Source organism: Rousettus aegyptiacus, unplaced genomic scaffold, assembly GCF_014176215.1.
Source record: "Rousettus aegyptiacus isolate mRouAeg1 unplaced genomic scaffold, mRouAeg1.p scaffold_m13_p_7, whole genome shotgun sequence".
Taxonomy (NCBI): Eukaryota; Metazoa; Chordata; class Mammalia; order Chiroptera; family Pteropodidae; genus Rousettus; species Rousettus aegyptiacus.
In genome coordinates this window covers 38,773,513-38,786,605 of record NW_023416310.1, presented here as the reverse complement: position 1 = coordinate 38,786,605, position 13,093 = coordinate 38,773,513, and the positions used below count along the sequence as shown (strand labels likewise).

The window sequence follows — 13,093 nt, the reverse complement described above, 5'->3', positions numbered from 1 at the left end:
AATTTGAATATTTTGGTGTTAGCATTCTGTAGTTTATAATAGAAGATAATTGTGAGGAATTTTGTTCTCAAATGGCATATTTATGTATGCTTTTGTATTTGCAGATGTGAAACAAGCATTAATCCAGTGGCAGGAGCGAATTGAATTTGCCCATAAACTGTTAACTCTTCTTAATTCCTATAGCCCTCCAGAACTTAGAAATGCCTGTATTGGTAAGTTACTTAGAAAATATATCTCTATAAAAACCCAGTGGAAGAACATTTTTATGGGACTTTTTAAAAAATAATGTGTGATGTTAAGTTCTCTAGGGTTTGGAAGACATCTATACTTTTCACATATATCTAACACTGGCCAGCAGGTCCTAAGAAAATCAAGTTTTATTCTTTAATATGGCCAATAATTATCTGATCATGGACAGGTCACTTAATATATCTCGGCTCTTTGAGCATAGGTTATCTGTAGATCTCTTGCAGCTCCGAAATCTTCTGATCCTGTATAAGCAAGGTAGAATTATGCATATGCAAAGTAGAACTGATGATATAAAAGGCCGCAGTGGTTATTTCTCTGTGAGTTCTTTTCCCTAAAGATACTTCTTAGTAGCTGTTCTTACACTTCTGAGTATTTTACCTTTTTATTGATTGCATATTTATAATAAAATGATAATTTGTGCCTGTTAAAGAATCCTCCCCCTATTTTTAAATTTATATTGAATTTTTTACTGCCTTAGAAGCCACTTAAAAATCATCTTTAGAGACTATAACTGTTTATTTACAATTTCTCAAAATGACAATTGGCTATCATATATAAGCAATCAGTCTTGGAATTACTGGCCTAAACTTCTCCAGCAAGAGAGGAGGGGCATCTCAGTAATCTCTGCTTGCCAGAAACTCTGCCAGTAGCCTGTCATCATGAGCTATATTCTATGTGAGCATGAGAATCAGTCTAGCTAGCATCATGAAACACTAAAAGTAGAGTACAGATTGTCTCTCAGATCTGAAGAACTTCAAACATTAGATTTCTTTGTAAACTGCTCTGGTTGATTTTATGAAGACATGTAACCAATGTGCATTAAATATTTTCTCATTGTACTTCTCCATGATGCTTCTTTTGGATAAATAATATGCAAATAAATAGTTTTATACTTTGGTTTATAAATGGTAGCCCTAATGTGGTTAGTAACTCTGCTGCTAATGCAGATTTGATTGAACATCAGATAAAGTTTCTCTTAATGTTTTAGACTCATTAAAATTTTTCAGCTGTCACACTGCAGCTAGTCACCCCAGCAGGGTTTTGAGTTTGAAAGTAAAAGGTAGACATACTTCAATTTTTTAATACACAAATTGTGTTTTTATTTTCAGATGTTCTCAAGGAACTTGTGCTTTTGAGTCCTCATGACTTTCTTCACACTCTGGTTCCATTTCTACAACACAACCATTGTACTTACCATCACAGTAATATACCAAGTACGTATTCATCTTAGCCAAGTATTCGAATACGGTTGGGATTTAATCTTTCTGCACACTGAAACATGGAGATTTATTTTTTCTATTTATTCTTATTGTACACTTACTTTTAATGTCTTAGTGTCTCTTGGACCTTATTTCCCTTGTCGAGAAAATATCAAGCTAATAGGAGGGAAAAGCAATATTCGGCCTCCGCGCCCTGAACTCAATATGTGCCTCTTGCCCACAATGGTGGAAACCAGTAAGGTATGTTGGGATGCCAGGAAAACCATGTTTCTGTAGTACACAGTAATTTGAAATTTCCCCACTGGCAGTTATGAATATATTAGACTTAAATGACCATCTTGTGGATCCTAAAAAGATTAGACTCATTTGGACTTTTTCCTTTTAGTGCTCTGAAATGTTGGTTGAATATTTGCAAAATCAACAATAAGCACAAGTAGTAAGTTTTTTTCCCTTCAAAAAAACCCTAATAGAAGGCCTTATTAGTATTTTTCACTAGGCTAAATTATAATTGGGTCATAACTGGGTCTTATATCTAAACTTGAAAAGTCAAGTTAGGTACTTACTATTGTTTAAATTTGGCCATGTAATCAGTGACTTCTTTTACTGCCTTATAATTATAATCCTTTGATCTAAGCCCTTATATCATGATTGTTAGATTTATCATCATTTGTAGTCTGATATTTGTCCTTTAACACTTATTCTAAAATAATGCTAATTCTAGATTATAGAGAGAAGGTACATTGACACAGGATAATTTATTTTAGTTTTAACATTTTTTAAAACAAATTTCCCCCTTTATCTTTCTCCACCCCACTTCATTCAAACTCTTCCTTGCCCACTATCTTTGGATCTTAAATATACTTAAGTTCTTATAAGATAATTAAAAATAACACTGTAGTAATCATTACAGAAATAATTCGCAGTCTATTTTAAAAATCAAATTCAATTCATTCTTGATATGTCTGTAGAGCTAAGGTATCACATTTTAAACTCTTACAGAAATTTTACTTTATTAAAGTATGTAGAAATAATGGGTAATTTTAATTGATAGCATTTGCACACTGAAAATAAACTTGTGACAGTTAAGATCTTAGTAACATTACTAGAAACTTGGAATTTAAAACTAGGTTCTTACAGAATTTAAATATTTAATCAGCTTTTTAGTTAAACTTTTTACATTTGCACAAAATATGCTCTTTAATTTATTATACAATTTAAGTGCAACCATTTTATCATCTTTAACCTTCAGGGCAAAGATGACGTTTATGATCGTATGCTGCTAGACTACTTCTTTTCTTATCATCAATTCATCCATCTATTATGCCGAGTTGCAATCAACTGTGAAAAATTTACTGAAACATTAGTTAAGCTGAGTAAGTATAAAAGATGAGCAGTAAATTCCACTGAATTATTTTAAGCCCCTAGCCATTCAGAAAGGGGAGGAAAAAAAAATACAATCTTTTTTTTCTTTTTTTAAAGTGAATGTTTAAAAATATTAATTATTCTTGGGAACATTTTTATTTTTATTAAGACAACACCAACTTACTGGTTTCCATTGACTAGTTCTGCCCAGAGTTTCAGCTGGCCTATAAAGGAGTGTGGAGTAGGGCTGATCACTTTTGTACATAGAAGCCTAAGTCCTCCTCCATTTGCCCAGCAGAATTTAAAAAAACAAAAACTGCTCTGCTTAGGGAGACAGGCTTAGATGGACTTCCCCAGCCCTGACCTTGAGGGTAAGGTGAGATCTATAGCGCCAGCTGTGCTTTGGAGCTGGCAACACCAAGAGCAAGCAGAGTGGGCTTGCGAGGGTGAAGCAGAGGTGCATATATGAGTAAATTAGGAGGTAAGTCTCATAAAATAGGTGAGTAAGAAGGGAAACTTGAAAAAGAATGCATGAGAAATAGAAAACAAAACCATCAGTGAATTACGAAAGGGGGAAAAAAACTCAAATTACTTAATAAATAATGTTATCTCTCCAAGGATGTGCTTGAGAGCTGTTAGAGAATGCTCCCTTTGGATGACTTTTTCTAGCTGACAAGTCTTTGGAAGACATGTAGCCCTTCTCCAGATGTCCCCTGTCTCAGAACCTCCAGAGTTCCCAGCTCTGTGTGTCTTAATTCATAAGTGATGGCCCAGGATCCTCTCCAGTGTTCTGTAGTTTGGTTTCAGAGCATGGGAAATGAAATGTTCATGGAACCACCACCCACATCAAGAAATAGAATATTACCACACCCTAGAAGTACTCTGGTGCTCTTTCTCAATCACATCCCCTTCCTTTCCTGTGGAAAAGGTTTTGATTTGTTATAGGTAGGGCATAAGATGTGAACCTACCTTAGGTTTCGTTATTGAAGAAGAAGGAAGTGGTAACAGCTGTCAGGGATAATTCTCCAGAAAAAACATCTTATTGGTAAGTGATTAGAGCATCTTCACATTTGAAAGGTTGTTCCTTCCACCTGTTATCTGTTTTTATATCTATATGTATCTATAGATATCTATATAGATAGATAGATATGTATATATCTCTATAGATATATATATATGGCTGAAATACCAACATGGGTGGTAGGAGGGGTAAGGATATGCTCAGATTGTCCATTTCATGATTACACAGTCGGGTCATGGCACTTGGTAAAAAGCTAAAACCTAGCAGTGACAGTGATCAGATACGAGGGAATTTCCAGGAGTTCTAGTAACAGCCTTGCTCTCTGATAAGGATAAGACTTGCTGACCTTAAGAAATGTTTTTGGTAATTATGTTTATCTGATTTATACCAAAAATTTTGTGAGGAGCTATTTTAGCTACTTGAACAGGTCTGACCAAATAACAGATGTTCTACCCTTTTTGGAACTGTCTTCCTCATCAACATAAATACATAGTTTCAGAGAAGTTAAACAGAGAGAGAAGGCAAGGACACAACACTTAGCCATCTACATTAGCTGAATCAACTTTCGTAATATTTTATACTCCTGGCACTCGATGCTGTCTCATAGTGTTTAGTTCTCCACATAAGCACTATCCTATGGAACTTTGTACGAGGATGGAGATATTCTCCAGGTGCATTACCATCCACAGTATGATAGCCACTAGTCATATGTGAGTGTTGAGAACTTGAAATGTGATTAAGAAACTGAATTTGTATTTTATTTAATTTTAACTAAATTAAATTTAAATAGCCAGATGTGTCTGATGGCTACTGTATTCAATAGCACAGCTCTAGATATAAACCAAAACCTTTACAAATGGAGCAGGAAAGAAATTTTTCATGGTTATATCTTAATTAATACAGACAATTATTTTGGATATGAAGTAAGACAAAGACCTACAAACAGTGCTTTCCTATGCCCTGTATGTATGGAGAGATTATGTCCCAATGTGAAGTTAACTCCTTCTTCCAGCTGAAATGATTATTTCCAGGGAGAGGCACCTAGGAAAAGCCTTGAGAAAAGCAATGCCCACATTAATGACTATAAGAGTTGATAGGGAGCTTTGTTATAATTTCTTCAGGAAATTATATTTGGCAACTAGAAGAAAATGCAAGTTTAAATTGGTTATGTCCTTAATCATTTGAGTCTTGAGGTTAGATGGCTCAGGGGCCAGAATATCATGACCATAGGTGGGATTGTTTCAGACACATGTATTGAATTGCAAGATATTTCTATTTATGAAGAAAAGTGTGATAAATCTTATATGAATAGATTTTAAGGTTTATCAGAGATAAAAAGGAATTATGTAAAAATTATAGGGGATAGAGTTGCAAGTACTAAATATAAAATAGAGGGCAAGTTGAAGTGCTTTTGAAGTGATGATAGGCATCATGTTAGGGGAGACAGAAATGAGGAGAGAATTCAGGGAGGGGAAACAAAGCTATTGACTCCATGTGAAATAACAGTGTGTCCAAAACCACAGTATTTTGGTATTTAAAAATAGCAGAGTTTAGCCAAAAATTCTGAGAAAAATAATAAGAGGCACTGGCACTATTGATTTCTAAAATACTAAAGAGACAGTAATTTTTAATTTTATTTCTTAGTATTTAATACATATACATAGTTCACAATTCAAAACAGTATCACAGACCTGCCCCTCACCATTTTTAGTCATCTTTGTTTATCCTCTTTTGGGGGCATAGAAACAGCAAATAGGAATTTATTTTTTTCCTTTCTTATATAAAAATAAAGTGTAATGATTATAAAACCATGTGATGCAGATATGGCAATACATAGAGCAGTAGAAAAACACCAAAAGAAACATAAAGATACATGAGCATTCGATAATAAAAATTACATATCAGATTAGTGGCGAATGGGTGGTATTGAGATAATTGGTTAGCAGTCTGGGGAGCTGGAGGGGGAAATCTTTAAAACCTATGTCACTTCTTAGACCAAGATACATTCCAAAAGGATTAATGGTTTAATTGTGAAAAGTAAAATCAGAAATAGTAAAGAAAAACATAGAATTGTGTGGATACCACCTTGAGATTTTCATCACATTATCCAGGACACAAAACCCAAAAACAGTAAAATAAGAAAAGTCTTGTCTACATAAAAATTGAAACTGCTACATGTTAAAACATGCTATAAACGGAATTAAAACAAAATAGCTAGTAGGAACAATATTTGCATTCTTAACAGATACATGGCAGTTATTGCCAAATTACAGAGAGTTTTCAGAATGCAGTATGACTGAACATGAAGTAAAATAAAGAACTTGAACAGGCAGCACACACACATAGTACATGTTTGCTAACCATATGAGAAGTTGCTCAGCCTTACTAATAAAGCAAACAATGATTTCTTTTCTTTTTTTTCAAGGATGAGTTAAAGTTTAGATGATATGCATACTTAAACAGTTTTAAGAAAGAAAAGATCTTACAGTGGAGTCAGTTTGGGGAGGCAGTTTGGCTTTATCACTTTAAATTGTTTATGCCCTTTGATCCAGCAATACCAGGTCTAGGAATCTACCCTACTCTACTCCTAAGAATGTACAACAACATACATAAAATATTTACTTTTACTTTATTTGTTTTAAGCAAAAATTGGAAACAACTCAATGTCCATCAGTAGATGCTTGAACTAAGTAAGCCATAGTTCATCTGTATCATATAATCTTTAAAAAGATAGGAATTGACCTTGAATTACATGAAAAAAGCAAACTGGGAAACTATGCAGAATATAACTTTTTTTTAAACAAAGGGAAAAATCAGTATATGCTAAAAGAAAACCATAGAGGATTATACTTTAATTGTATAAGGATAAAATTATGGGTTTTCATTTTCTAAAGATTAGTATCTGTAAGATTTAAATTCTTGTAATGATAATACACTGGTTTTGTATTTAGGGGGGGGAAAACAAAGTTTTTAAAGTAATATAGAAAACTAGTATTGCAAACTTCCATCTTCTTTAGGTGCCATAGTTCATGCACAATTAACAAAAAGATGCTTAAGTAGAATTAAGCTTAACAAATCCCTAGATTTCATCATTTAATTGAATAATTTTCATTTTCAGAGGTAAAACAAGGCTATCACTTTTATTATTTAACATTGTTTTTGAAAGTTTTCTTAATATGTTCAAAGTAAAAAAGTTTTTTTGCAAGTAACATGATATACCTAGAAAAACCACAATCTTCAAAATCTCTAGAATTAAAAAATTAGTTTGTAAAACAAATTAAAATTACAAATTATAAAAAGCATAGCTCTGTTTCATGCTTCACCTGTGATTCAAGGTCATACTGATTGGAGAAACAACTGGTTAGCTATTTCCCAAAAGGCATCTTAGGGTGACTATATTTTAGACCAGTGCCAATCATAAAGTACAGATCAGAAGCCAGCTTTTACCAGTCCACCAAAGGCACATGCATTCATTCTAAGCTAATATATGGTAATTATATTTAATAGACATTTATAATTCTACTTATTAGACCAGTTTGTTACTTTACAAAGAGGAAGGACTGGCACAGGGATCTGAACGTTCTGTGATAGGGCCAGCAGATTTTTTCCAGTAACCTTCATGGGAAGCTGAAGAAACAACAGTGGGTTGCTTAGTGGGTATGAGGTCAGAGCAAGGGGAATTAGAAGAATCAGATGTGTGGAATTCTTGGGCTAAGATGTCTTGATTCAGTGTCACAGTGGAGTGTTAGTCAATAGTGGGCTTTTATCCACTTCTCGTGGATAATGCTTGGATATAATAAACATTCCTATAGAAAACCAGACAAAGAATCGTAATACAATTCAGATAGGAGAAACCCTAACTAATAAATATATATGAAATATTCCATCCGCTTTATCTGCAAAAGCAGTTTTTAAATTTTTTTTTTTTAATAACACACCTGATAGCTTCTACAGTATAAGGTATTACTAATGAAGAAAAGATAAATTTGCAGCAGTTTTCCTTTGTGAGTGATTATGAGGAAAGATAAGTGGTACAAAAGCCAGTATGTTTCAGGCCTGCTGTCCTGTTTACTGGGACAGAGTTTGGATGTGCCCCTCCATAATTTGGCGATTGCATCTCCCTGTGCTTTGCACCCAGTAAGTGAAACCCCCAGAAGATATTGGAGAGGTGTGTGTAGTAGGATGGCATTAACCTTTACCTTAATTCATAGTGCCAAGAAGTACCTGATCCTCCGTGCTTTGTGAAAATGTTAGAAAAAAATTAAAACTCTGTTGCTCTGAAGCAATGTCCTTTCTTCTAAAGGAGGTACAGCTCAAAGAGGGAATAGGTAGGACTCTGAAAGAGGTATCTTTAGCTCACCATGGGTATTTGTTTTCCAGAATGTGGTATACAAGATGGTCCAGGAAAAACAATTTTTATATAAGTAAATATGCATGAATCTTACTGTATTACAAAAATACATAACTAGTACACCAAACACATTTCCTTGATGTGGTATTACCCAAGATGAGGCTAATAAACATAAGTAAATCCAAAGAAGTGTTGACCAAACAGTACAGGTGATGGACAGATATGAAGATGATACATGAATAAGTTTGGAAAAACACTGATTGTTGAAAAGATCATGGGCTTTAGAATCAGATAAATGTGGGGTAGATACAGCTATACCACACACTGGCTTTGGGGATGAACCTGAGCAGATTACATAATCTGAGCCTAATTTCCTCATCCAAAAAAGGAGCAAAAACTAGGATAAAGTAACACCTCCCAAAATTGATGAAAGAATTGTGATTACCTGACATAGCTAGTGCGATAGATAATAATACATGTTTCCCTCTTCACTTGTAGAGAAAAGATACTTGTATCAGAATATCGCTTGAAAGTGATCTTAGATCATAGAAAATCTCCATGTTTTTTGTTTGTTGAGGTAGTGCTGGCTTTTTGGTAGTTGTGGAAAATAGGAATAAAGATTGTTTTACTTTGAGGAATATTTGAGGGAAAACAAGTAAAGATCAGAGAAACATAAATTATAGTATGCAGTCTGCTTTCACATGAGAGGGTTTGTCAGAGCAGCCTCTAGTTCAGGGGTTGGCAGACTTTCTGCCAAGGGCCAGATATTAAATATTTTAGATTTTATGGTCTCTGTCACATACTGTTTGGCTGTTTGTTTTTTCACATTCCTTTAAAAATGTGAAAACCCATTTTAGTTAACATGGCCATACAAAAACAGACTTGTGGGCCAGAGTTTGTGAAACCCTGCACTACTTTATGGGTAATTATGATCAGGGGCATAGGTACGAAGAAACTCTCTTCCCTGTAGCTAACAGTTTTGGTGATATGCTCTTGTTTGCTTATGTATATTGGATAAAGGAAAAGATGATAAGAGTTTCCTCAGGTCTTTACAAATGGATTAATCTTGACAGGAAAATAAATAAGCTTACCTACAAAAGGGAGTCTAGGCATTCTTGGATGAACAAATTGGGTGATTCTGACTTCCTTTTCTAATCCTTGGTCTAACCCAGAGGTTCGCAAACAATAGTCTGCATGCTGCCTGTTTTTGTATAACCAGTGAGCCACCTGCAAGCTAAGAAGAGTATTTACATTTTTAGATGGTTTAAAAAACAAAAAACTAGGTTATTCTAAATATTTTGTGACACATGAAAATTATCAGATTCAAATTTGTGTTCTTAAATAAAATTGTGGCTGCTTTAACACCACCATCTCTGTAGAGTTAAGTAATGCAACAGAGATCATATGGACACAAAGACTGAAATATTTACTGTTTGGCCCTTTACAAGAATAAGTTTGCTGACTTCAGATCTAATTCATAATTTTTTCTTAAATGCAGGGGGTCAGGAGAGGGTAGCTTTTATTGTATTTTCCTCCACAATTATACTTTCCCTGGGGGTGGAAGTGTAGAAAATGAGAAAGTTACTTAACCACTGTGGTATTGCAGGTTCTTTGCTTTGAAAGGTCAGGGAGCAGACGGTAGGGAACATACTTAACATCTGGTATATTCAAGAAGAGGAAAGGTTAAAACAGTAGAAGTTCCAAATAGGATGCTGATATAACAACCAAGTATGGTCCACCCAAAAGATCCTGGGGATAAGGATAGAAGCTGTTAGACTGAGAGCAGTGTTTATGTGTATCTACCATGAAGATAATTCTCCCTGTCTCTGGAGAAATAAGGTAAAAGGAGGAGGAACAATATATTCTCTAATTCTTCACATCCTCTTTTTGACCTTACACAAACCCCCACTCCTCGCCTTATAGTCTAGCTATTCTATAAAAATTATCTAATAAGCAGAGTGGTACCTTAATACAAGAAAGCTTTGGAACCACATGCAGTAAACTCTTTTAAACTGTCCCAAATAAAGTTTCAATACTGAAGAAGAAGAATTGGTTTAAGTTGCCTCAGGTCCTTCTGGGAAAGAGGTGTGGGATATAAATAAGTTCACTCAAAGTGGTACTGCATTCTAAATTATTTCACTGGTTAACATACTGGAATTAATTCTTCCCTTTAAGTATCTTACATGTTTCTAAAGCAAAATATACAGTTATGACTAGAAATAGCTATAATATTGTACCTGCAGTTTAACACCTCAGTAGTGTAATTTATAACCTATTGTGATTTCTTTTCAAATATTAGGTATCCTAGTTGCCTATGAAGGTTTGCCACTTCATCTTGCACTGTTCCCCAAACTTTGGACTGAGCTATGCCAGACTCAGGTAAAGAAAATAAGTTTTAGATGGTCTTTCATCTCATCTGGCCTATGTGGTCAGTAATTTTAGGAACAGTGATTTGAAAACTGGCTGGACATTAGACATGTTTTAGAATCTTGGTAGGAAAAATATTAATGGAACTAATAGCTATTAACCATTGGGCATCTAGTTGCCCTTGTGGTTTTTTACTTTAGTAATTTTGTATCACAGGCTATTTCAAATAAGATGTTTATAACTGAATTCTTTATTTATAGGTTGATATAAAGTTGTAGAAGTCCAAAATAGGAAATACTAGGGGAAGGCGGCATTTGCTACTTCTCGGTCTCCTTTACCTCCCCTGTCTCTTATTCCCTTCCACCATTCCAAAAGCTCTACCAGAAACCATTTCAGCAGTCTGTCCTTTACCTCTCATCTATTACCTCAGAGTAGTTTCTCAAGTCTGATGCACTTGTTTTCTTATCAGCAATCTCACGGAGAACAGGAAACACTATGCTCTTCTTACCTTAAGTATCTAAGAGCCGAGCCAACTCCTTAAAATGAAGTAGGCACATAAATAATGCTTGTTAAATTGTAGAGATAGAATGGTAGGTAGAGGGGAAGAAACCAGATTGGTCCTAAAGTTTGGCTCATCCCTCAGATCAGGCATAAAGGATCCCCACTCTCTAGACCCTGCAAAAAATATTGTTTTCCTGCCTGGTTGCATCTGTCTATTTATAGAGGAAGAGATGAATTTGTTAACCTTCCTTTGGCATAAATTTTTACCCACATTTTATCTGAAATACTTTAGTCTGGCCACCTTCCCAAGCAGTAGTGTTCTGTATATTCTCGTAATGGATGTGTGTCACATCATACTGTAATAGTTGTTTCTCTGTCTCCTTGTCCCAAACTGAGCTCAAGTGTAGAGACTTTATCTGAGTCATCTCTACTCCTTGAAGAAATGTCATTTTGTTTTTTTATACTGGGAATCTGAAAGGTTAGTATGTATCGATCCCATTGCTTGGTACATAGTAGACATTCAGAAAATGACTTGTTGATTTTTGAGCTGGGTTTTCTATTCAGTAAAATTAAAGCAGATCTCTCTTGCAGCTGCTGATCTCTTCATTCTTTTATTTTCCCCCCTGTACTCTGCTACTGTTTCCCTATTGCCCTACACTCTACTATTCCCTTTACTTGGCTTTTTTCCCCCACAGAATTCACCATCCCCCAAAATATCCCTTACAGCCAACCAGGGCTTCTGAAGCCTCTGCCAGCAATCCCATGCAAGAAATACAGGCAGCAGGCAGAGGCTATGACTGGTAGACCAAGGCAGATTTTTCTGACACTAAGTATCTGAAGACCTAGGTGTTTATCCTACTTGGTTCCTCTAATTTTTGGGGTGACCACTCAAGCATTTTACTTACCACAATTGTTTATCTTAGTAAAATATATCATTATGTAATGTATATATTATCTAAACTCAGTCCTGTTTTTTAAAAAGTCTATTTTGTCTTCCATACAAATGGTATATTATTAAAACACATATAATCAATCTAGGGAACATATGTACTTAAAGACATACTACTTGTGTTTAAGAGCCATGACCATTTGAAAATAGGAAAACCAAATTTTAGTTAAATTTCCATATATTGGGACCCACTAAATTCTATGTGAAATAGGAAAAGAAGTTTGCTGTTTACCTTTGCAATATTAATTGGGAGGGAGGTATTTACAAACAAATTACTGCTGAGATTATATACTAAAAGTTTTAACTCATTTTAGATAACAGATTTAATTCTTGAAATCTGTCTTTTTTCTCTACATGCTTTGGTTACCTATTATCCATTCTCTCTGAAAACATTCTCATCCTATTTGTCCAGTCTTTGTTAACTCTCTTAATACAAAATAATCTGCATTAAAAAAAAATTGTTTTGCCATTCACACATCTCTTCCTCTAACACTAAAATTCAAGTTAGTAATGTCTTAATTTCTTGGGAGGACAGTTGCTCTAATGGAAAGTTTAGTAGACTTGAGGTAAAAGTGGCTTTTCCAATATGATTTAAGACTTCAGTGTACATAAGCAGTGTGTTTAAGCTTTGCAGTTACTTCAGTGCTCAACTATTAGTACTTCTTCTCCCCACTTTAGTCTGCAATGTCAAAAAATTGCATCAAGCTTTTGTGTGAAGATCCCGTTTTTGCAGAATATATAAAATGTATCCTAATGGATGAGAGAACTTTTCTAAACAACAACATTGTCTACACATTCATGACACATTTTCTTCTGAAGGTATGTTGTACTTTGAAAACTCAATTATTTCCAGTTAGTTTATGGTTGTATTTTCATTATGTTGGTCTTTTGGAGATTTTTTCATCTTTCTTTTTTTTTTCAGGTTCAAGGTCAAGTGTTTTCTGAAGCAAACTGTGCCAATTTGATCAGCACCCTTATTACAAACTTGATAAATCAGTATCAGAACCTGCAATCTGATTTCACCAACCGAATTGAAATTTCCAAAGCAAGTGCTTCATTAAATGGGGTAAGAA

The 13,093-nt window shown here is 34.6% G+C and overlaps 1 protein-coding gene across 3 annotated transcripts in view; it reads left to right on the top strand.

The window, feature by feature from the left end:
• The window catches only part of USP34 (ubiquitin specific peptidase 34), a 208,219-nt gene that overhangs the window by 192,342 nt on the left and 2,784 nt on the right, over positions 1–13,093 (top strand). For 2 of the 3 annotated variants that reach the window (XM_016129610.2, XM_016129611.2), the window contains 7 exons: positions 105–212; positions 1,359–1,463; positions 1,585–1,709; positions 2,719–2,842; positions 10,503–10,582; positions 12,699–12,839; positions 12,943–13,086. In XM_016129610.2, coding sequence (XP_015985096.2) covers positions 105–212; positions 1,359–1,463; positions 1,585–1,709; positions 2,719–2,842; positions 10,503–10,582; positions 12,699–12,839; positions 12,943–13,086 — 827 coding nt within the window. The remainder of the gene's footprint in view (positions 1–104; positions 213–1,358; positions 1,464–1,584; positions 1,710–2,718; positions 2,843–10,502; positions 10,583–12,698; positions 12,840–12,942; positions 13,087–13,093) is intronic. The other variant, XM_016129612.2, reaches the window with a different exon arrangement.